The 23,881-nt window shown below is 38.4% G+C and overlaps 1 protein-coding gene across 2 annotated transcripts in view; it reads right to left on the bottom strand.

The window, feature by feature from the left end:
* The window catches only part of LOC111158285 (sine oculis binding protein homolog), a 161,357-nt gene that overhangs the window by 132,382 nt on the left and 5,094 nt on the right, over nucleotides 1-23,881 (bottom strand). For both annotated transcript variants that reach the window (XM_022520220.1, XM_022520221.1), the window contains exons 2-3: nucleotides 15,116-15,254; nucleotides 13,159-13,344 (exon numbers count right to left, since the gene is read on the bottom strand). In XM_022520220.1, coding sequence (XP_022375928.1) covers nucleotides 13,159-13,344; nucleotides 15,116-15,254 — 325 coding nt within the window. The remainder of the gene's footprint in view (nucleotides 1-13,158; nucleotides 13,345-15,115; nucleotides 15,255-23,881) is intronic.

The following is a 23,881-nucleotide window of genomic DNA, read 5'->3' on the forward strand; positions in this document are numbered from 1 at the left end:
GATGGGACTGAGATTTCTTTTTCATGTCTGTCTCCTCCAGCAGACTGAGAGCCAGTTAAGACAAGGACCATGTCTGGTTCACTAGAATGAAATGTCTGACTTTGGACCTCAGCATAAGCGGCAGGAAAAGCAGAATCCTTACAAGGTGCACCTTGGGTGGTTGGATGCCCAAGGTGGGGGTGAGGGTGGGGATAGGGGAGGAAGCCAAAGACACCATCTTCGGTAATCACTCAGAACAAAGTTGCTTTAGTGGGAAACACCAGTGAAAAGCCCCAGAACAGAATGTGATCGTTATTTCCACTTGCCTTGGCCAAGTCCATGAACTAAGTCTTCTCAATTTAACAGAAACTTTGAGAAGTCAGCATTGGGAATGTCCCTAGAATAACAAGAATTACCAGCTTCACCATCACTTCTCTCTTAACCAAACTTTATTTATACCCTCAAATAAGTAATAGCAAACAGTTCAGTTGGGTCTAGGCTAATCCCAGAAATATACCCACCCTCTACAAGCAAAGGAAAATACAGCTTATTTCCTCTTATTTCCTGTCAGCATCTTAGCACCTTGTTGACCTAGGGACAGGGTTTTCTGGAATCCTAACTAGGTCATACCCCTAGTTGCAGGCTATGTCAGGGATCAGGGCTATGTGACTTAGAAACCATGTTTAGACGGTGTCCCCAGTTCAGAAGTGAGTTCTGGCCCTGGCTCTGCCATTAATGCAACTTGGTGACCTTGAGAAGGTTGTTTAGCCTCTCAGCTTCATTTCCTCGTCTGTAAAAGAGAGAATTTAACTCGATCATCCCTGAGGTCCCTTCTAACTAAAATTCTAGGAGTCTAAATCTGTCAAAATAACAAGATTCATTTAAAGGAGGGGAGCCAGAGGATATTCTTTTTCTTTTCCTTTTTTTCTTGAAGTCCTGACTTAATTTCTTCCCTTTTTACCCTTCTGTATGGCCACCATTGTTGTCCCTTGCCATTTCCACAAGAGGCTTGGAAAATTCTTTGACTGATGGATTAACTTTAGAAGTAGCCCTTTCTGAGCTCTCCAGTAGTTGCACCACCATGAATCTGGTAGTTTATTTTTACTCCTTTTTTATATATGTATGCCTCACTTTAAAGGGAAACAACATGAATGTCCATAAAATTTTCCATTGATGCCTGATCTTTCACTGTGGACCTCCACATGCACGATATTTTATCACGAGTTTCCCAGAAAACAGACTCTGAGACACGGATTTGCATGCAGGTGGCTTATTGGGCATGTGATTCCAGGAAGTAAGAATGAGGGGCACAGGAAAAGAACCTGGGGAGGAAGAAGAGCCAATACAATGAGGTATAACCAATGGAAAGTGGTGTTCAATCATAAAAAAACATTCTTTGGAGTACATGAAATACATTTCCTAGCTATTTGCCCAGGGGACAAAAGAAGGAAGAGTTTATTCACCAACTCTCATGCCCCACTGACCCAGTGTGTTCATTCCTCTACACTCCTGGTTTGCATGCGTGTATGTGCCAAAAGGATTTCCATAATGCCCACACTGTCATATCACAGAAGCCCCACAGCAGGAAGCTACAGACATATGCCATAAGTGTGAGGCAAGGCCCTTTCAGAATGCACAGGCCTAAGCTGTCAAAGGACCACTGCAATCACTGGACTAAGAGGTGGGACCAAGGGGATCCAGAGACAGGCTCAAGAGGTGTCCCATACACAGAGCTGTCATCACTGTAGAGTCTGCTTTCTCAACCATGGCACGATTGATATTGTCAGCCAGATAATTCCTTGTTGTGGGGCTGTCCCCTGCATTGTAGGAAGTTTAGTGCCATGGCTGGCCTCTACTCCCTGTATGCCAGTAACTTCCTCTCTCCCAGCTGTAGCAACCAAAATATCTTCAGCTATTCCCAACTATCCCCTGGGAGGCAAAGCAACCACTAGGGTAAAGTATTGAATATCCTATTTTTGTTACTCACCCGGTACCACTTCATTTCTCTCTACTTACATCGTATCAAAAGCTGTTCTCAAGTAGACCACTCGGGGAGATATTTATGTCTTATACCTGCATCTTAACTTTCAGGTCTCGCTGTGATATATTTCATGTAAGTAGATGATAATGCCTTAATAATAAAGAATGAGGAGATTTTAAATAGTTGATTTAAACAGTTGATTTTGATTAGTCTATAAACAGGCTAGAGATGGGGGGAAATGCTGAAATTGTATTCTAGGATATAGTTAACTAAATCAGGAAGAGTTAAAATTTAAAAAAAAAAAAAAAAAAAAAAACCTTTTTTTCAAACTCTAAGTCTCCAAGTAAAGGACTCAAGATTTTTTGAGACAAGGATCTCCTCCCGCAATAATGTACATGAGGATAGGGTCCTTATCTAATGGGACTCGTGTCCTTCTGAGAAGAGACAGCAGAGAGTTGCTATCTCTCTCTGCCACATGAGAACACAGAGAAGGTAACTGATTGTAACCACAGAGTTTTTAACAGATACCAAGCCTAATGTTGTTGATCTTGGACTTGCATTCTCCAGAACTGTGAGAAAATAAACTTTGGTTGTATTTAGTTATGGTAACCCAAGCTGATGAATATATTTGTCATAAATCCAGAATCTGTTCATATTTGTTTCTGAACTCCACTGCAGTGATTTATATGCGTATCCTTTTATCATTATTTCATTGTCTCTTTTTAATACAACAGAAATCATTTATTATTGCTCACGGGGTCTGTGAGTTAGATATTTGGGAGTAATTTAGAGCAATTCTGGCTCAGAGTTGTTCATGAACTTACATCCAATGTCTCTTGGGGCTGCAGTCATCTGAAGGCTTGAATTGGGCTGCGGGACCCACTTCTAAGGCAGCTCAACCACAAGGCTGGTAAGCTGGTACTGGCTGTTGATGGGAGACCCCTTCCTGCCCACATGAGCCCCTCCACAGGGCTGCTTGAGTTTCCTCATGTTCCCTCAAAAATGAACAATCTGAGAGAATGAGGCAAAAACTACAATAACCTTTTATGACAGCCCCAGAAGTTAGTCACATAAACCAGCCTTGATTCAATGTAGAAAGAAATTACCAGGAGACCAGGATCATTAGGGCCATTTTGGAAGCTGGCTTCCAGAATTTCATTTATCTGAAGTCCAAAAATGGGCAAATAATAAACTATATTACTAGTGGGGAGCCTCTGCTGGTGTTAAAACTGTAGAAGGAAATAAGGCAAAGATGGCCATAAAAGTGGTTACCTCTTGAATGGAAAGTTGTGTGTGGACAAGGATCATTATTTGTGGGAAAAAGATACATGTATATTTTATGCACTTTTACATGTATATTTTAAGTCAAAAGAGAATTGACATGAGAAACACAAAGTGTTCTTTTCTCTCTTATGCCTCAAACACAGATGAGGCTTAAAGTATGTTCAAAAGAAGAATAATAACAACAGTACAATTAACACTGATAATAACATAAACTTATTTAATTATGAATTAATTATTCTAGGTATTACAATGACTGTTGGGATCTAGTAGTATAAGTCTTCCTTTTATTTTTTTCTTCAAGATTGTCCCAGCTAATTTTGCCCCTTTGCATCTCCACATAAATTCAAGATGCAGGTTTTTAATTTCCACAAAATTGTATGCTGGGATTTTTATCAGAATTGAATATATAGATCAATTTAGGAAGAATCTGTCCTTTTGGAATATTATTCATCAATCCATAAACATGGTGTGACCCTCCACTGATTTAGGTCTTCTTTGATTTCTCTCGGCAATATTTATAGTTTCCTATATAACAATCTTGCATATATTTTGTTAGATTTTTTTTTTTTACCCTGGGTTTTTCATGGTTTAATGCTATTTTAACTGGTATTTTTAAATTTTGTTTTTTACTATATTTGTAGCTGCTATATAGAGATATAATGGATTTGGGAGTACTGCCTATGTTTAGAGACCTTGATAAATGTACTCGTTAATTATAATAGTTCACCTGTACATTGATGGAAAAGGGATGGTTGTAAACAAAATGCCATTTTTACATTTCAAATCTTGTATTTTTAGTTTCTTTTTCTTGCCGTATTACATTATCTATGAACTCAAGTACAAAATTAAATAGAAGTGGTGATAGTGGTCATCTTTATCTCATTCTTGATCTCAAGGAAAACTTTCAATATCTCACAATTAAGTATGATATTTGCTGTAGGTTTTTTGTGGATAATTTTTGTCATTTTATGGAAGATCCATTTTGTTCATATTTTGCCAAGAGTTTTTATTATTGTGTTAAATTTTTATCAAATTATGTTTTCTGCATCTATTGAGAATATTGTTTGAGGTTTTATTTTATTCTGTTAATGTAGTTAAGCATATTGATGGATTTCTTAAGCTTAAATCAACCTTGCATTCCCAGAAAAGAATTCAAATTAGTCATGATGTATTATCTTTTAGTATACATCACTGGATTTTGTTTGCTATGATTTTTTTTTTGAGGGTTTTTGAATAAGTGTTCATGATGAACAGAAGTTTTCCATCTTAATGTAATTCAATTACATTAAATTATCATTTTCCTTACTTCTAATGCCCTTGTCATGTCATGGGATCAAAGTCATGCTAGGATTATAAAATGAGTGAAAGTAGTTTTTTTTTTGTTTTGTGTTTTCTATTCTCTAGAAGAGTTTCTCTACGTTTGGTTTTCTTTTTTTCCTTAAATTTTTGGTATTATCTACCACTGAAGCTACCTGTACCTAGAATATTCTTTGTAAAAAGGATCTAATGATTTTTTTTTTAAGATTTTACTTATTTAGAGAGAGAAAGAGAGCACATGAGCAGGGAGAGGGTAGAAGAAGAGAGAAAATCTCAAGCAGACTTCATACTGAGTGTGGAGCCCAATGCAGGGCTTGATCTCAAGATCCTGACATCATGACCTGAACCAAAATCAAGAGTCAGATGCTTAACCGACTGAGCCATCCAGGCACCAGTTTAATTTCCTTAATAGATGTAGGACTACTCAAGTTTTCTATTCCTTCTTGTGCCTGTTTTGATAAGTTAAATTGAACATAACATGACTTCTCTTTTGCAGAAGTTCTGGGAATTACTTCCAGTAATCATTACTTATGTGTAACATCAAAATTATTAGGCCTAATGACATATGGGTGATATAATCTTTTCATTTACTCACAATTCAAATTTTTTTCCAGCAGTTTTTCTAAAACTTAAATCTATTATTTCAAATCACTCTTCCAGAGTAAAAAATTAATAATTAGCTGATAGTTGTCTAAGTGGCATAAATTTTCCATCAGACTTTTTTTGGCTGCCATAATTACACATAGAGGTGAGTTTTCTTTAAATATGTTCAGTCAACTAACAAATACATATTACAGTATATTAAAATAGACTCAAATCACAAAATCAGGTGGTAAATTCACCATACAAGTCACAAAATCAAGATTTTAAAAATTAAAGTAATTACAGATTACCTAAGCTAAGCACATCATTATTAAGACAAGGAAACTGAGGCACAGAGAAGTAAAGTGACTTATCTTATTTACACGGCCAGTAAAAAGCAGAGCTGGCATTCACAACCCAGGTTTCCTGATTTTTGCACTGGTAGTCTTTCCACCACATCACGCTACCATTGAAACCACACATTTGAGAGATGCCTTGGTGGCTCAGTCAGTTAAGTGTCTGACTCTTGATTTCAGCTTAATGTCATGATCTCAGGGTCACAAGATCAAGCCACGTGTCGGGCTCTGTGCTCAGCAGAGAGTCTACTTGAGATTCTTTCTCTCCCTCTCCCTCTGCCCCCCGCTTTTTTGTACAGGTACTATCTTTTATTCAAACGAGGCAAACACCGAGGATCAGACAGATGGTCACATAGATGGTCATCTGCCCCAGGTCATAGAGCATAGTATGTACTCAATAAATATTAGGAACCAATATGATAGATAGAAAAGGCAACACTGGCCTCAGACCCAGTCTGACTTCCAAGCCCATGTTCTCAGCCATTCTTAGGGACCAACTCCATCCTACTGGCACAATGTGTTTGTCTTCCCGTCTCTCGCCATATAAATGGAAGCCCCATCAACTCATCACTCTCTCTTTCTCTCTTTCTCTCTCTCTCTCTAAAATAAATAAATTTTTAAAAACACACACATATTTTGATTTGGTATTAAGAGTGTCTGAACATACACAATGGAATATTACTCAGCCATAAAAAAGAATGATAGCATGCCATTTCACAACAACATAAGGGTATCGTGCTAAGTGAAGTAACTCAGACAGAGAAAGATAAATACCAAACGATTTCACTTGTATATGGAATCTAAAAAAAAAAAAATTAACAAACAAACAAACAACAACAATGAAACAGACTCATAAATATAAAGAACAAACTCGGGGTTGCCAGAGGGGAGGGGAGCAGGGGATGAGCAAAATTGGTGAAGGGGGTTAATAGGTACAAACTTTCAGTTCTAAATAAATCAGCATGGGGATGAGAAGTACAGCACTGGGAATACAGCCAATAATACTGTAATAATTTTGTATGGTGATAGATTGTCACTACAAAAAAAAAAAAGAGAGAGAGAGAATGAACATACTGAAATTTGAGTTCCACCTTTTCAAGAACCCTCAATTTTATTAAAAAATAAAATAAAATAGGGCCCATATCAGAGTAGGTAAGATTTTGAGACTTTATTTTGTATCTTTCGTTAATCACCTTGAATTCTGAATGACTGTCTTCTGGCCTACATTATGTTTTAGATGTCATTTCTCCTCAACTGTGTAAATATAACAGTTCCTGATTATCTCCCTATAGACCTTCTGCTACTCCATTTTGCCCTTTTGCTGCCACCAAGCTCCACCAAATGCTGCTAAAACTCCTTCCAAAATCAAAGTGGAACGATGTTTTGATTATACCAAGTACACTGTAAGTTCCCAGTGGTCAAGGATGATGACGTACACATTTGTATTATCTAGCATAATGTGAAGCACACTCAGTAAACACATAATTGACTGACATAGGTTTTTGGATAATCCAGGGCTACAAATATGGGTTAAGGGGACATCATCCCTAAGTTCAAATGTCAGTTCTGCCACTTATTACCTGTGTGACCTCAGGCAAGTTGCTCTGGGTCTCAGTTTCCTCATCTGTAAAACAAGGTTAATAATAGCATCCATACAGAGTTGTTCTGGAAATTAAATGAGATAATAATCTATTAGCACAATGTCTGGCCCATAATAAGTGCTCAAAAAATATTCGCTAGGATGAGATTCTATCATTACGATTATTAACTATTCCTATTCCTGCCAGTCACCCTAATTCCTCCTGTCCTTTTTCTAAGTGAATTGGAAAATTCCCCAAACCTGAGGGTTCAGTGAACATCTTTTTTTTTTTTTTTGAGAAATCTATCTGCTACATAAATAGTAAATCATCCAAATCCCATTAACTCTAGGTCATTTTACTTAATAATCATATTTTAAAAGTTGGACAAATAAATAAATGGCAGAGCAATTTTGATTAAATCCTGTTTTCTCAATGGCTATTTGGAATACATCATTCATATGCAAGCCCCAAGAATATTGAGTAACAGATAAAATAAATAATGATCATAATGCAAACCACATTCTGATTCCCAGTTCTCTGCAAGTATAACTCCATGTAAGAATTTTAAGAGCCAAAAAGTAACATGCTTATTAACTGTGGGTTACTCACTTATATACATAGGGTTTAGCAGATCACGTGAATGTTTCCATATTCTCAGTTAAGCTAATTGTTCCTTAGAGCCCAGTTCTTATATCCCCTTAAGAATTCTAAGATTTGCCTGAAAAAATATATCATATTTCCATGACTATGACTGAACACAAATTTGGAAAGCTCACTGAAAGCAAACCATCCTAGAAGACAGGAAATGGTCATTGTTTTCAAAGAAAGTCAAGACGCTCCTGCACGTAGGGAATCAGGCTCTTAGGAGCTTGATCTCATGTCCCTCCACATAAACCTGTGTATGCCATGGGGACAGACCCTGTCTTTCAACTCTCCCATGGGTAGCGAGGAAGAAGAATATGGTCGCTTACCATTTGAGGTAGGAAAAAAAAAACACCATTTTATTCAAAACTGCCATATAAATTCATCCAGAGAAATAGATTCCCTCCTTTTTGTACATTTAATTTCATTTTAAAGTATTCTGGGACTTAGAGGGATTCTGGACTTGTGATAGGCAAGTTATATGCCTCTAGGGAAGCCTGTCAAAAGACTCAGATTTAAAATGTCATTTCCTAGATACGCGGTGTTTTCTGCAGCAGAGCTCAGTGTGACTATCACTAGGAAAAGTTGCTGCATTTCATCTTTTCCTTGTGAGCAAAAAATAATTACAACAAGAGTTTCATTGATTTCTTTTTCTTTTTTTTTTTAATTCTTGGGAGCAAAATGTCATGCAGCAAGTCTGAGACTAGAAGAGAAAAATCCTGGTTCAAGTCCAGTGAGCTGCTCTAACCAGAAGTAGGCAGGATAGGCAGCATCAAGCCTGACCAACCACTGTACAGGACGAACGTCTGGTCAGTGGACCTTTACATATGGAAAGCAGGGAAGATCAATATAAAGTGTTTGTACAACAAAATCTGTATTTAAAATCCATTTCAAACGGCTTGACTTCAGTAGTCAAACCAGCGGCGGAGCGGGGTCGGCCTAAATATTTGGATGGAAACTCACTCCAGAACGGCCTTTACAGACCGTGCTCAGAGTCCTTTTCTGGCACAACCCTCTTCCAAGGAAGTCCTTAAGGCCTGAAGCCTGTATTAAAATCTCTAATATGAGAAGAATTTCAGCAAGGTCACGATATAATTAACCCGAGTTATCTTTCAAAACTCTTGCTGATACATATTCTACCACTTCAGACTAGGCTCACGCTGTGATTTTTAAAATTAGCAGAGAAGGAGGCTTTCATATTCATTCGCACTAAAAGGATAAAGGAACGTTTGCATAAAAAGAAAAAGGTGGTCAGTACATTCTATTATTCTCTTATTCTTTTAACAGTTTTTCTTGTTGTTGTTGTTTTTTAATGGCGTCTCTATATGGCAAAGCCTTATTCTGTCCACTTGCTAGTCTGCAGAAAAGTCTTAGTCTTATTTAAGGATCATGGTGATTCCCTTCAGTGCTTGGAGAAAAAAAAAAGGAAAATCAGGGCTATTATCCTGTGTTTATAACAAGTCTATTACCATAGTAACGACTGTGATGTCACAAACCCTACATTGAGGGCCAAATTCTGTCCCTGACGGGGGAAGGGCAGCTTAGCCTTGGAAATCAGACAAAACTGTACACAAACACGTGTGGCCAGAGCAGGGACAATGCTTGTGGTAATCACCAAAACCCAGGGAGCTCTCCTTCTCTGAAGAGAAGGCGGGGAGCAGGAGGAGAAAAGCAATTCCCCAGGCCCACAAATAAGCTACACCCACACTTCTGGATGCAGCTGTGCAAAAGGAGAGAAGAAATCCAAGCAATTGTGGTGTCACCATGTTCCCCATCCCAAGTATTCCACTGGGCCCACTGGCTGCCAAACATGGATGGGATCCAATTTGAGCCCACCCAAGCCCATGAAACACACTCTGGAACCGGTGCCCAACCCGATGGAACCCTCTGGTACCTCGGAGGAGCAGTGACTTGCCTCATGATGGTCAGCCCTTCAAAACCAAGCTGGGGTTTTAGTCCCGCTAGGTCATCTCAGTTCACAGAACCACAGATCCTCAGGTTCAGAGAATGCATCAAGTCTCCCAGAAGGTGGGGACTTGAAAAAATGACTGTGTATCTGTCACTGGGGGATCTGAAGTAGCAAACTAGTAAGGACTCTTATTCTGATGCAGTCTAAGCAAGTTTTGTACAAATACACTGGAAAAGCAACTTTATATTAAAAGGAATATTGAATCAGGAGTCAGAAGACATTGGACTAGTCTTGGCTCAAGTACTTAGAAGCTACCTGATCTTGAGAAAGCCATTTAACCAATGTGACCTTTAGTTTTTTTATTTAGCTATATCTAGTACACTATTTCCCAGACTCACTGTGAAGATCAAATCACATCAAAAAATGAATGTGAGTGCGCTTCATGAACTATAAAGGATTTAATACAGACATAAGGTATTATTATTGCTGGTATTGTCACATGGCCAGTTTATGGCAGAACGGGAATAATTTAAATGCTAACAGTTATTTTCTTTCCAGGAATCCAAAACATACATATGCTCCCTGTCTTCCCCATCCCAAGAGGTGGGCAGTTGCATGATATAGTCAGTTCTAAATTATTCAGGGGCTGATTATCGAGGGGCCTTTTACTTCTAGCCATTGTACCATTTATTAGTTTCCCTTAGGAATGCCAGTGTTAACCTACATACAGCTATAACATTGATAGGGAATGTGTCTCAACTCATTTACCCTGAATAACAACCCTGGCAAAAGTTTTAACAGGAGGAGAAAGTGATTAATTAGATGAAAGTTTTTAGGTAATCTGTGGGCCTTACTTATACATGGATAATCATACACATCACTGTCATACAGCTATAGTCAAACTCTGACAGGTTGGGACTAATCCAGCCAAGATACTAGCATTTTCTCAACAACAGAGTGGCCCATACTGGTGATGTATGTGCAGTAGGAATGTGACTATCAGCCATTCAGTCAGTTTTCAACAAACATTACTGGAGCACCTACCAGGTGCCAAAACTCACCACATACCCTGAAAACCCCACTATCTTCCTATCCATGTTGCTGTCCCTTATGATATTATACAGAGCACCTTGGCAAAGCTCATAGCCTGACTCTCAGAAACTCAATCCTGAAACTTTTGCCAATCTTACCCTAGTGCAAAAATCAGCAACCTCTGGTTGTCAGGCCAGACTCTCCTTCCTGCCTTTTTTGTAAATGATATTTTATTAGAACACAGCTACACCCATTTGTTTATGTACTATCTACAACAGCAGAGTTCAGTAGTTCTGGTAGAGACAGCACAGCCCAGAGCCTAAAACACTATCTGGCCCTTTGTAGTTAAAGTCTGCAGACCCCTGCACTAGATAACGTGACTGAATCAAAATTCATCTCTCCTGTCCATGTTTCTGTGTAGGGATTAATGGAGAAACCTCCTTGAAAGCAGAGATCCTTTCTGTATCTTAGTCTTGTCATATAGAACCTTGGAGAAGCACAGAGCCAAGGTTTAGAGCAGATACAGAAAATTAAACACGTCCTTCCCTACATTTTGTTTTCAACAGATGAGTGCTTTGGGGTTGCATGAAGACAGCATAAAACCACTGGTGTTGAGTTACTTCTGGCTTCTAATTCCTCCGAGTTCCTATGTCTAAGACTTCCAAGGCTCAATCTTTGGCCTGTATCCCTTTGCATATTTTTTTCCTGATCTGATGTGGAATTAGAGTTAAATGGGAGCTGTGTGCTTGAATTCCACGTGGCTGGCTCAGCAGGAAACTCCAGGGCAGGTTTTTTGGCATGCCAAGCTCATGTTAGCCTCAGCTATGCTAATTTCTAAAGCTGTTTGCTTTGCTCAAATAAATCTTAGAGGGGAATTTGCATTTGGATACACACCTTGTTATGCACAAATTATGTGCATGATAATTCTGGGACAGACTAAGGACTTAAAAAAAAAAGAAGAAGCATGGTGTTTACGGAATGGCTTTAGTGTCATGGGCACTTTGCTAGGTGCTTTACATATATTTTCTCCTCTCACAGCCATGACAATCCTGTGAGATGAAACTGTGATCCCCATTTTACAGATGGAGAAACTGAGGAGGAGAGAGCTTATATAATGTGTCCGTGTCCACAGAGCTGGTAAGTGATAAAGCCTAGATTCGAGCCCAATTTGTCTAAATCGGAGGCCAGTGTCCTTTCCACCTAGACACACTGCCCTAATGTTCCCATTTATCATTACCACGCATCCAGGCCACTGGACACTCACTGGAATATGAACTCTATCTACATTTACAAAATTAGTCACCCCGCCCCTTCCCAGTGGCCTGTGCAAAGTTACGTCTTTGGTCCTTCGGAGATACATCTGGGTCCCTCTGCATCAGAAAACAATCAACCAAAGGAAAATAGGGGCATTAAAAAGGCAAACTATGTGATACACAAATTACATTAGAAATTAGCAGGCAAACACAATCTCAAGTGATTTTGATAGGTAAATGGATTTTAAAGACCTTCTTTCTCAAGGACCTCAATTCAAAAGGACACTTTTTACTACTAAAATGTAGTAGACTAAGCAAGGGAATGTACCCACACTATGAAGAAAAATGTTAGTAACTCTCAGAATATGGTGTAAATACATCTATAATACAAGCCCAGGAATTTATATCTACAAATACCTTCACTGTTTATGGAAACATAACCACACACTTATCTACCCCCCCAACCCCCCAAAAAATACAAACATTCAGTAAGTTATAGTAGTACTGCCATCAAAACTTACTATTTATCATTGTTCAGCTCAATATACAGAAAAATAACCACTGTAGCAATTAAGCATTCTAGTGTAACTCCAGCATTTCACAGCAAGCCACATACAGTATCACTGAACTTCTCTCTCCGTATGGAGCACAGCTGTAACATAGCTTGTGCTATCACATAATGCTTAACTCATTGCCTTGCACCTTCATACACACGCCATCTGATCTTCTGGAAATATTAAAAAACTGATTACGTTTGCATGCAAGTGAAATCCAGACATCCATTTTCCTTTAAAGCTCTCAAAGACAGTTTTCCAGGAATTAGAAAGAACTCTGTGACAGCGATGGATAATCTAGGTTATTTCTAAGAAGGGCAGCCCGCTCAGGAGACCCAGCCCCTCACAATGCCACAACACAGTTCAGTCAGTCCGTATATAAAATTATTTCATCCTTTTTTTTTTTTTTTTTTAATTTTTAACAGATGATTTCAGAGGAGGAAAATTACTTTTTTGTAGCCAGTGGTAGGAAAAATTCATTCGGTTGAAAGTAGATTGGGGACTTGGCCTGAGTTTGCCTAACAGAGTAATGAATGCTACTTTAAATAACACATGCACGAACGTGTCTTGTCTACAAAGCTCCTAAAAACAGTCTTTTCCAAAGGTACCTTGGGCATTTAATAATTCTTTATAAGGTAATTATAACTTTCTAGGAATCGTTCTCATTGGAAACCCCAGTAATGACTTACCTGCTGGTGGCTTTATGAAAGGTGGAGGAATTAAAGGTACAATAATGGGCACATTGCCATGATCCTTGGACCCTGCAGGTGAGTCACTGAGTCCGTTTCCTGTGGCAAGCCCAGAATAGCCTGTGCTTATATTGTATGGTGAAATAACACTGTCCTCGGGTAATTTGGGTTTTGGCAAAGAATTTTCTGTAAAAGAAAAAAAGATCACATTCACTATTACAAAAGGGCTTGTTTTCCTTGTGACCACATTTTCTCAAGTCAAATGGCCATGTAACAAAACCAACTTTTCCTTGCAGATCTTTAAACACTTTACCAGAACTCCACAGACTATCCTGGACCTTTTCAGTTTTGTTAACCCTAAATTTTGAGGGGGATCCTTTACCATTTGGCTCCATTATGATAACTAGTACCTCAACTGCATCCTGGTGATGCATTTTAGCACTGGGAAAACCCATAGAAACCTGAGAGGCAATTAACCTTTTCCGGGTACAAAGTCACATCTAGCATCACCCTCCGGCTACCAGCCAAAAACATGCCCCATCCAGTCCTATCACTAGATCCCACTGTATTAAAAAGTTTGGTCATAATATAACCAAAAGAACCCATAAGAAAGAAGCAGATTATTAGAAAGAAAACTTGTTTCACAGGGTAAACATTAGTATCCATTAACTATTAACAAAAATGAAAATAAAGAAAACTTACAATGATCTGAACTTTGTGAATTTTATCCTTGCATGTGAATCATTTAAAAAAAAAATTCAACCATGGAAAACAACTTTTTCCCTCTAGTAGCATATCCTGGCACTCTCTCCATGTTCCCCAGAGGCAAAGATTATTACCTAGACCAAGTATTACACGAGCTATTAGTTTATAGAATATAAACTCATGACTTGCATTTTTCATTTACAGTAAAATTGATGATACTATCCCTATAACATGATGTGTACAATTTCATAGCGGGCTTAACATGAAATTTTTTACATGCGTTCAATTCCACATGCCTGCAGGACAGCTCATTTACATTTTGTCGCTTGGCATATATGAAAGAAAAAATGCTATCTTAGAGACTGGAAATAAAATGCACGAACAGGTAGTTTATGCCAACAGATTTTGAATGCAGTGCAAATACTGATCAAATTGCCAGTGATGGTGAACGATGATTTTTACCCACACTTTATTGAAGTTCACCAAATGGACTGCTCCTTTCCATACTCCTTTTTTTTTTTTACAAACTCTCACTCCGAAATTTAGGTTCATAAATTTAGCATCCATAACAACACCCACCTCTGGTTCTAGGCTTCCCTCATGAGATATCTGACACTGCTATTCGCTGATTAGAATCAGTGTTAATTCGACACGGCCAAGTCTCTAATTTCCACTCTTTGGCTGGGCTTTGATGAAAATTCTTATAAAATAATGTAGGATCCAATCATGCACTACTCTCTTACTCCTCATGCCCCATCCAAGGCTGGGGGCAGGAGGAACTTCAAACACAAAACAGAAATAGGGCTTTCCTTCAGAAATCCCACCAAAAAAAGGAGGAAGAGGGGATTACCAAACTAACTTTCAAGGTCTAAAAATCCAAATGCAGTATTTCACTTAATAGAAAGCACCTGTCCCCAAAAACTAATAGATCAAAGACTTAAGAAACTAGAAGGGGAACTTAGCAAACATTGTCCCTTTCTATAAATCTGTGGGCAGAACCATAACCCTAAGGTCCCTAGCCCTTGCTAGCTAGCGTTCCCATTGCTGGAAGGGAGATTAAGCTGTGTCTATTTTTGTTTTATGTTGTGCTCTTTTTTCTGTGGAATTCTGCTTATGGGAAAGCACTACTGGGGATGTACGTTTAAATCAACCATTGGCATAATCAACAAAATGAGTCCCAAAGCAACTCAATTGGCAGGTTGAGATAGTTAATCCTTCTTTGCATGAACAAAGGGACATTAAATGTCATTACCTTTGAGAACAGAAATGTGCTGCCGGCTCTCTCCGTCTGTAGGGTAGCTCCTGAATTCAATATCTTCACCATCTTTCAATTCAACCTTATCATAGCCATACCAGCCAAGGAGTTCATTCATAGTGTTTTCTGCAAAGTTCTGGAAGAGAAGCATAGGCTTCTTTTTTATATAATCAATAACTGTTTGAAAAGAATGCATAAATCGAATTCTGTTTGCACTACCCATTGACTGCTAGACCTGCCCCACCTCCCCGTGAGGGGCGCTCATTTTTCAAATCATGTTCAAAAACCGTAATGCATTTAAATCTCAGGATGACGCATCCACTTAGGACAAGCCTTCAGACACTTGCAATGTAAAGATAATAAGAAGAAAAGGTATTTGTCAGTTTTGCTTATAAATAGAAGTCATATTTTAGAATATTCTGCAAAGTCTATATCCCACACACGCGCAAAAATATTGAAAGGTAAAGCACAAACACAGCTAAGAAAATATTTTGAAAATGAAAACAATTAATCGACCTTTTTGTGGTTCAGACTGATTTAAATTAGAATTGTTTTCTGATTCAGGTATTGTTTCTTAACATAACTCCTATCTCAGAAAAAGCAAAATCTCAGCCAAGAAATCATTTCTCAGTTGTCAAGGCTACAAGGGTCTCCCTTTTTAATTTTCCCTTTTGCAAGTGTATACTTTAAAAATCAATGCGTAATTTGCTTTACAAATTTCACTAGCGACAGATTCTCCATAAAACGAAAGGTCACTATGATTGTCTTCTGACAAATAACGTAAAAATACCAAATAACCTTAAGATTAATAGTAAGCCCAGTTTTGGAGAACACCTGAAAACATTTTATGAACTGTCAATCAATATGTAAATATAAGGTACTAATATTGTTGTTATTATACATACCAAAAATGTGAAAATAGTGGGTATAGTTGGACAGTTTTAAAGCTTTAATATCAGGTGACTATTTTTTTTGTGACCTTATCAACTGCTAGATCTGGAAATAAGATGTGAGACTGTATTAATGTTCTTAACGCTTGCTTAAAACGTCTCTGAGAAACAAACTGCAGTGATAGTCACCAGGTGTTCGGGGGTGAGGGAAATGGGGAGATAGTGGTCCAAGGGTACAAATTTCCAGTTATTAGATTAACAAGTCTGGAGATAAAATGGACAGCATGGTGATTATGGCTAATAATACTGTATCATATACTCAAACGTTACTAAGAGAGTAGACCTTTTTTTTTTTTAAATTTAAAGTATTTTTATTAACATATAATGTATTATTTGCCCCAGGGGTACAGGTCTGTGAATCATCAGATTTACACATCTCACAGCACATCTTAAATGTTCTCACCATGAAAAAGAAATGGAACTATGGGACGGGATGGAAGGGGTCACTAAAGCCACAGCGGTAACCATTTTGCAATATATAAGTCCATCAAATCAGTGCATTGCACACCTTACACTTACACCATGTTACGTGTCAATTATACCTCAATGAAGCTGGGGGAATTTTCTTAAAATAAAAAGAAGGGCCCTGTGCTGCAGAATAAAGGCATCATAAATACAGAATGAATTTATTTTTTTTTTTTAAATCTCTATCCGGCAAGGCATCCTGAGCTTCCCAGACTTGCTAGAAAAGCGATACATTCTAACCTTCTCTGTGGCTCAAAGAACCTTTTCTCATTCTCCCTAGAAGCTGTCATTTCCGAATTACACTGGGATGTATAATTTATACACCTGAAACAAAGCACTCAGGCTAAACCAAGAGTGTGCAGAGCCTCAACATGCGAGTTCCTGTTCTCTTGAATTTCACGACTTTAGATTTCAGCAGGGGTTGCATAAAAAGGAAGAGATATTACACTACTGACTCCACAAAAACAAACCTGGCATTTCAAACCACCCACAGAATGCTAGCATCTTTGCTTTTGTGCCCACTTAAGCTCGGAGCTCCAACTGGGTCTATTGGTGACAGTATAGGGCGCCGGCAGTTTAAAAAAAAATCTAGCCAGATTGATTCAGTGTGACCATCCACAAGGCCAACAGTCAGCCATATCAAGCTTTAGTGAGGCATTTATTCTCTCTGATGGCTGGTCATGTCCACATTAAATAGACATTCTTTTCATGAGTGCACAAAGATGATATGATCGATCTGTATAATAATCGGCAACTTCTGGAATACCACTGAGGAGGACTCAGCTAAAATGCTGCTTTACTCAATCAGAAGCGATCCCTTTAATGAGGCACCAGTCTCCCCTAACACCCAATTCTTTTCACTAAGCTAAGCGCCTGGCCCAGAGAATGACAGTTGCTAAGCACACAAATCGAGGCCCTCCATCAGTGGTCTGGCAGCAGAAATCTCCAAGGATGAGGATTACACCTTACATCCAAACCCCAACTCCCAACTGTGTTGAAAGCCAAATTCAAGCCATCCTCTTGGTCTGTGTGCTATTTACCCCAATCTTCAAGAGAACCATGCCAACGAGACAGAAAATCTTTTTTGCATAGTAACTCCTGGCCACCATATCCAATTTTCTAGACCGTTTGTATCTGGGCACCTCTCTCTCTGGTTCTGTCTAACCTCTGAAGTGACACAAAGGCTACGGATGCATAATTCATGGAACAACCTGCCAGCCAAGGATATAGATTTGTTTGTTTTAGTCCAGCTGCAAATCCATTCAGCTTTTCAGAACCAATCCCAGGGACTGAGTCCAGAAGTTTCAGACATTGGGGTAAAGACTGAAACCTCAACTGGGTCATTAACACCAAATTTGTATTATTGGGACATCTTAACTACACCCCGTAGTTTATGGTTCGTGCTGAAAACTCAGAGGCTTCATGGAACAATCAATTTGAACTTGATCTATTCCATGATTTTCAAGTTACTATAAATGTCAATGAAAATAAACTCTGAAACATTTCCTTTCTTGTCAGTGAAATAAAAATAAACACCTTAATGCTTCACTCTATGCTTGCAAAAGCAGAAAACAAAAGGTTTATAAACCCTCAAGCCATAAATCTCAAATCTTTCATGGAAGGAGAAGCAAGATGAAAGAAAGAAAAAACAACACCAAAGTTTCCTGCAGCATATGAAATGGACTATTATTACTTCTGTCTCATACACTACTGTATTAAGAAATTAAAGAACCCCAAAGAATAGCTAATTTAAGATTTTTAATTGCTAGGTAGCATTTGATGCTAGATATCATATGGGCTCATTATGATACTAAACCAAAGGAAATGAAATAGATTTTTGCAGTTATCATCCAAGAAACATAACATACTCTACAAGAAATGAATTTAATGTTTATGGCCCATAAGGGTTTTCAAATCCTTCTGGTAGAAAATTCCAGCAGTTGTTCTTTCCACATTTTTTGTATTTACATTTTTTGTATTATTACCCTTAAAAAAGGAGATTTGTTTAAAAAAAATTCCTTTCCTACAAAAGTTTCTCATGTATGCTATTTTTTTTTTATAAAGGTGATAAGAGGGGTGACTGGGTGGCTCAGTCATTAAGCATCTGCCTTCCACTCAGGTCTTGATCCCAGGGTCCTGGGATCAAGCCCCACATCGGGCTCTCTGCTTGGTGGAAAGCCTGTTTCTCCCTCTCCCACTCCCCTTGCTTGTGTTCCCTCTCTCGCTGTGTCTCTATCAAATTAATAAATAAAATCTTTAAAAAATTTTTTAACAAAATAAAAAGGTGATAAGAGTTAAACTACAGAGATTTTAGAGGTAAAGATGTTCAATAAGACAAGTTACTATACCAAGGGAGGTAGTGAAATTTATTTCCCCCCAAATCTTTTCCCAGCAAATGTCCTAGAAATAGAAGGGGAAACTGATGTCCCTCAAGGTCCCTCCCCACAGTAAGATTCTCTGAAATCAAAGAACTTTGACTTACACAAGAAATTAAGTATCTTTTGCAAAGAAATATCATAATTATCATGATCACACATCATAAATTTTACCGAACAGTTACTATTTCAAATATTTTATCATTGCTCCTATAAACCATGAAAATTGTGCCAGAAATTTCAATATTCTGGCATCTGAATCGCATTTTGCAGACTGCCTCTCACCCTTGGAAATGGCACAAAAATCCTCTCTCATACCATGTGGTCCAATTTGGGTTTGGAAAATAGGTCACTATAATTATAATGATAATGTCTAACACTCTTACAGCACTTTACAGTGTTTCCACATCCTTTAACTCTCCTGTTCCTTTCAATAACCCTGTAAGTTGGGCATTTGATTTCCACAATAAACTTTTGGTGAACCTGTATGATACCTTCATTTTACAACAAAAAATTAGTGCATCCAGAAGGTAAATGGTAGGCATGAGACATCACCCAATAAAGTCGAAACAAAATACAGATCTTCTGATTCTTATACCAGGCCTCTTTCTACGATCAGTTCCATATAGTCCAATGTGTCAGCAATTCCAAAGAACCGACCTCCTTGGACCACCCAAAGAGCTGCAAAGCAATCATACTACAGGATGTCAACATCACCTGTAAAGAGCTTTCCAACTCGGGCCCCTATCTACCTATGTTAAAACTTCATTTTACTTGCTTTTGGATTTGATCATTGGTCTCTATTCTCCTTAATTATTTGTATTGTTGGGGGGGTGGTCAAAATTCACTGTTGAAATTTAATCATCTCATTTTATAATTTTGGGGGCATTGCATCTGATTCTAATTGCTTTGTACATTTTCTTTCTTTCTTTTTTTTTAAACACGATTTTATTTATTTATTTATTTATTTAGAGCACATGAGCAGGGAGAGAGGCGTGGGGGGAGAGAGAGAGAGGGAGAGAAGCAGACTCCTCACTAAGCAGGGAGCTGACACAGGCCTCCAGCTCACAACCCTGAGATCATGATCTGAGCTGAAATCAAGAGTCAGATGCTTAATGGACTGAGCCACCCAGGCACCCCTAATTGCTTTATATTTTTAATATTTACCCCAATACTTCCTTACCCTCTCCAATTCCTCTTTCTCAATCCCAGGACTCCTAAATTCCTAACATTTAGTCTGAAAACATGAATTTAAAAAAAAAAAATGGGTCACAGAAAGATGATGGAAAGGCTGGAAATTTTATTATTTCCCCATTCCTTCTGAGTTCTTTTGATACTGACAAAATATATTTTTGTTGAAACTTAATTCCCAGGTCATTCATTAGATTCTCCCCTTCTTTACCTGGAGGTAATGTACAAGTGTCAAAGTTCCATCTAAATGATTTTTCATGGAACATTTTACTGGTAAATAATAAAGAGTTAACTTCAAGACACTTTGAAAATTGCAGTAATTACAAATTCTCACAATACTTCTGAAATGCAAGTACTTCAAGGTCTTCGAAAAGGACTAATGATTTTATTTTGAAAACACCAAACAGATTTAAAATATAGGTAGGTAACAGGGCACCTGGGTGGCACAGTCAATTAAGCGTCCCACTCTTAGCCTCTGCTGGGGTCATGATCTCAGGGGTTGTGGGACTGAGCCCCCCAGCCCCCAGTCACACTCAGTGAGGAGTCTCCTTAGGATTCTCTCTCTCTTTCTCCCTCTGCCTCTCCCACCAAGCACTCAAGCTCGCTGTCTCTTTCTCTCTCTAAAATTAATAAATCTTTAAAATATAGGTCAGTATCACTGATGTCTTTCTTACCAGTCCTCATAAAACTGAATGCCGACATGTTTCCAACTTTTTACCCTAACCAAGAGAGCAGAAAGTTTTCAGAGAGTTCCCAATCATTCATTCAAATGAGGGAAAAGCCATGTCCTCTCTCTCCCCACAAACATAATCCCAATTTTCACTCCAAGTCCCAGTTTTGGTAAAATATGTCACCTATCCCAAATACACTATAAGTTACCCAAGGGCAAAAACCTTTTATTTTCCCAATGCCCCACCTAGGACATTACCTAGCACTTAGAATGCACTCTGTCAATGTGCTAGTGCATTTGAATACATTCACAAATCTTAAGTTTAAAAATACAGAGAAATGATCAAATAAATTTCAAGGAAACTGATTCTAAAAATAAGTATGTGCAAGTTAGAAGAACTGTAATATCCAGTGTTAATAAGCAGTCTCTTAGTGCTGGAAATTTAAGTTGATACAACTTTTAGAAAAGGTTATTTGACTATATGCAGTAAAAGCCTTTAAAAATGTACATACCCGGGGCACCTGGGTGGCTCAGTGGGTTAAAGCCTCTGCCTTCTGCTCAGGTCATGATCCCAGGGTCCTGCGATCGAGCCCCACATCGGGCTCTCTGCTCCGCAGGGAGCCTGCTTCCTCCCCTCTCTCTCTCTGCCTGCCTCTCTGCCTACTTAACGATTTCTCTCTCTCTGTCAAATAAATAAAATCTTTAAAAAAAAAATGTACATACCCTTTCATTCAGCAATTTTATTTCTCAGCACTGTAGGAACTATTCTAAGGAAATGTGTGCAAAAATATGCACGTTCAGGAATGTTAATCTCGATGCTTTTTTCTTAGAAACAAACTATATGTCAAACAATAGGAACCTGGATAAATAAATTACAGCTTAGTCATGGGATGACTAAAATAGAATACTATTTTGCACTAAAATATACTCTGTAGATAAATTTTTACTGCCATGAAAAGCTATTAACAATATATTAAGTTTTTAAAGGAAGGATAGAATACTATAAGACCATTTTTGTTTTTAAAAATAGTATATATCACACACAGAAAAGGGCATTAAAAGACATATATCAAAATGTTGATAGTTATTATGTCTGGGTGGGAAAATTATAGGCTTTGTTCTTCTTTCAGCTTACTTGTATTGCTTACTCTACCACTTCTATCGGGTCCATGTATTCTTATAAAAATAAATCACTTTAATTAAAAATTAATTAACACATAGTCTTCCCATAGACAGCCATGTCATCCGCATTCACAGTCCTAATGACAATAAAAAGGATCTGTCAGTTATATAACTTCAAAACATTCTGACACACACTGTCCATGAAAGTGAAGCCTATGAGAAATACTTTCAAAGGAAACCCCCATTTCTAAACAATTTACAAGGTTAGTGGGGGAATGCTAGTATCTCTACTGGTTGAGATTATGAATGATAGAATGGTGGTTATTTTTGGAAAATATTTTATCTCCCTTTTCATCTCCATGTGTTCTGAGACAGATTTCTATTAAGTGTCATTGAACTTGTTAATTGAGATTTTAAAGGGGGGGTGAGAGAGCAATTTGCAGAAGACAGCTGATTTCTTCTGCAGACGTAAGAACTGAACTTGATCACAAGTGGGTTTCTAGCACTATGCCCACATCTGGCCTAAGGTTGGATCTAAGTCACCTGTCTTAACATGGACTCACTGGATCGGTTTTATTTTAGAGCTCTGCAAGAAGGTCGGAAGGTAAAACTTAAATAATGCAAAAGAAATATTGTAAGAGCCCTTGACACATTTACTTCCACATTCATGATACCACTGGATCAGATGGTATCTTAAGGATGAAGCACTCCCCACAGATGACCCAGTAGAGGCCATCCACATGCATGGAATCAGAAGAGCGGCCAGGTTATACCTGGGTACCCACTGAAGCCTTGATGGTTTTACCCGAACTACAGCCTATTAGCCTGAGATCCCTTAAAGATGGTCACTGCACTCCATTTGGATCATTTTGTAGCATAGTCCTTGGCCACAACGCATTGATGACAATGCCGTTCTAAGGGCAGAAGACACATCGTCACACTAAAATCCAATTCCGGCCTGAAGCAGGCCTGCGGGGAAAGTCTTGTTCTCTTACTGATATATTCTAAATGGGAAGGCTCCATCATTGGCATAGGAAACCAAAGTTGTGTGTTTCCACATATAAAACCTATATTGCTTCATGGTCTTTTTGTGACATGTCACAATTATGTCCCCACATTTTAATCTATTGGCCAGGACATCAAATGTCCTAAAAAAGGTCAAACAAATGCTGTGACATTGCGGATTCCAGCCTTGAGGCTAACATTGTGGCAAGCAAGGCAGGTGTGTGGCTATGGGCAGCTGTGTCCCCTCGCAGCTGCAGAACCCCCCTAAAAATCACCAGGACCTGTTACATTGTCTTTCTGTCCTTGCCAAAGCCACTCGCCTTAAAACAGGACAGAGTTCCACAACCCTTTGGTTATGTAAGAGATATTAACACCCATCAGTCTACGGATCCTAAAATATACATTCAGCAAATCTCACTCACCACATTCTTTCATGTCTGTTTACATGTTTCAGTTGGCAGCGCCAAAAACAAAGTACTTTTTTTTTTTTCCCTCATTCTACCCAGTAATATCCCTTCTCTTTCAGGAAAATATTCAATAATCTTATTAGCTTGAGAGTGGAAGTGTGGCTGACTTCCCATTCCACAAGAGGAAGTTTGAGACTTCAGAGCTTTTTAAATGTTCCGCCTTCTACTACTTCTAATAATTTTTTTAAAATTTATTTATTTGACAGACAGAGATCACAAGCAGGCAGAGAGGCAGGCAGAGAGAAAGGGGGAAGCAGGCTCCCTGATGAGCAGAGAGCCCGATGTGGGGCTCGATCCCAGGACCCTGAGATCATGACCTGAGCTGAACGCAGAAGCCCAACCCACTGAGCCACCCAAGTGCCCCTAATAATTTTTTTTTTTTAAAGAAAGAGAAGTATAAAGACTTTTAATGAAAAGGATACTTGCCTAGAAGATATAAAAAGCATGGTCACCTAACAAGACACTATCTTTCTCCGTGACTCTCCTTTTTTCAGTCATTTGTGCTCACTGATATTTGC

Source organism: Enhydra lutris, unplaced genomic scaffold, assembly GCF_002288905.1.
Source record: "Enhydra lutris kenyoni isolate GAN:26980312 unplaced genomic scaffold, ASM228890v2 scaffoldscaffold58, whole genome shotgun sequence".
NCBI classification, from domain to species: Eukaryota; Metazoa; Chordata; class Mammalia; order Carnivora; family Mustelidae; genus Enhydra; species Enhydra lutris.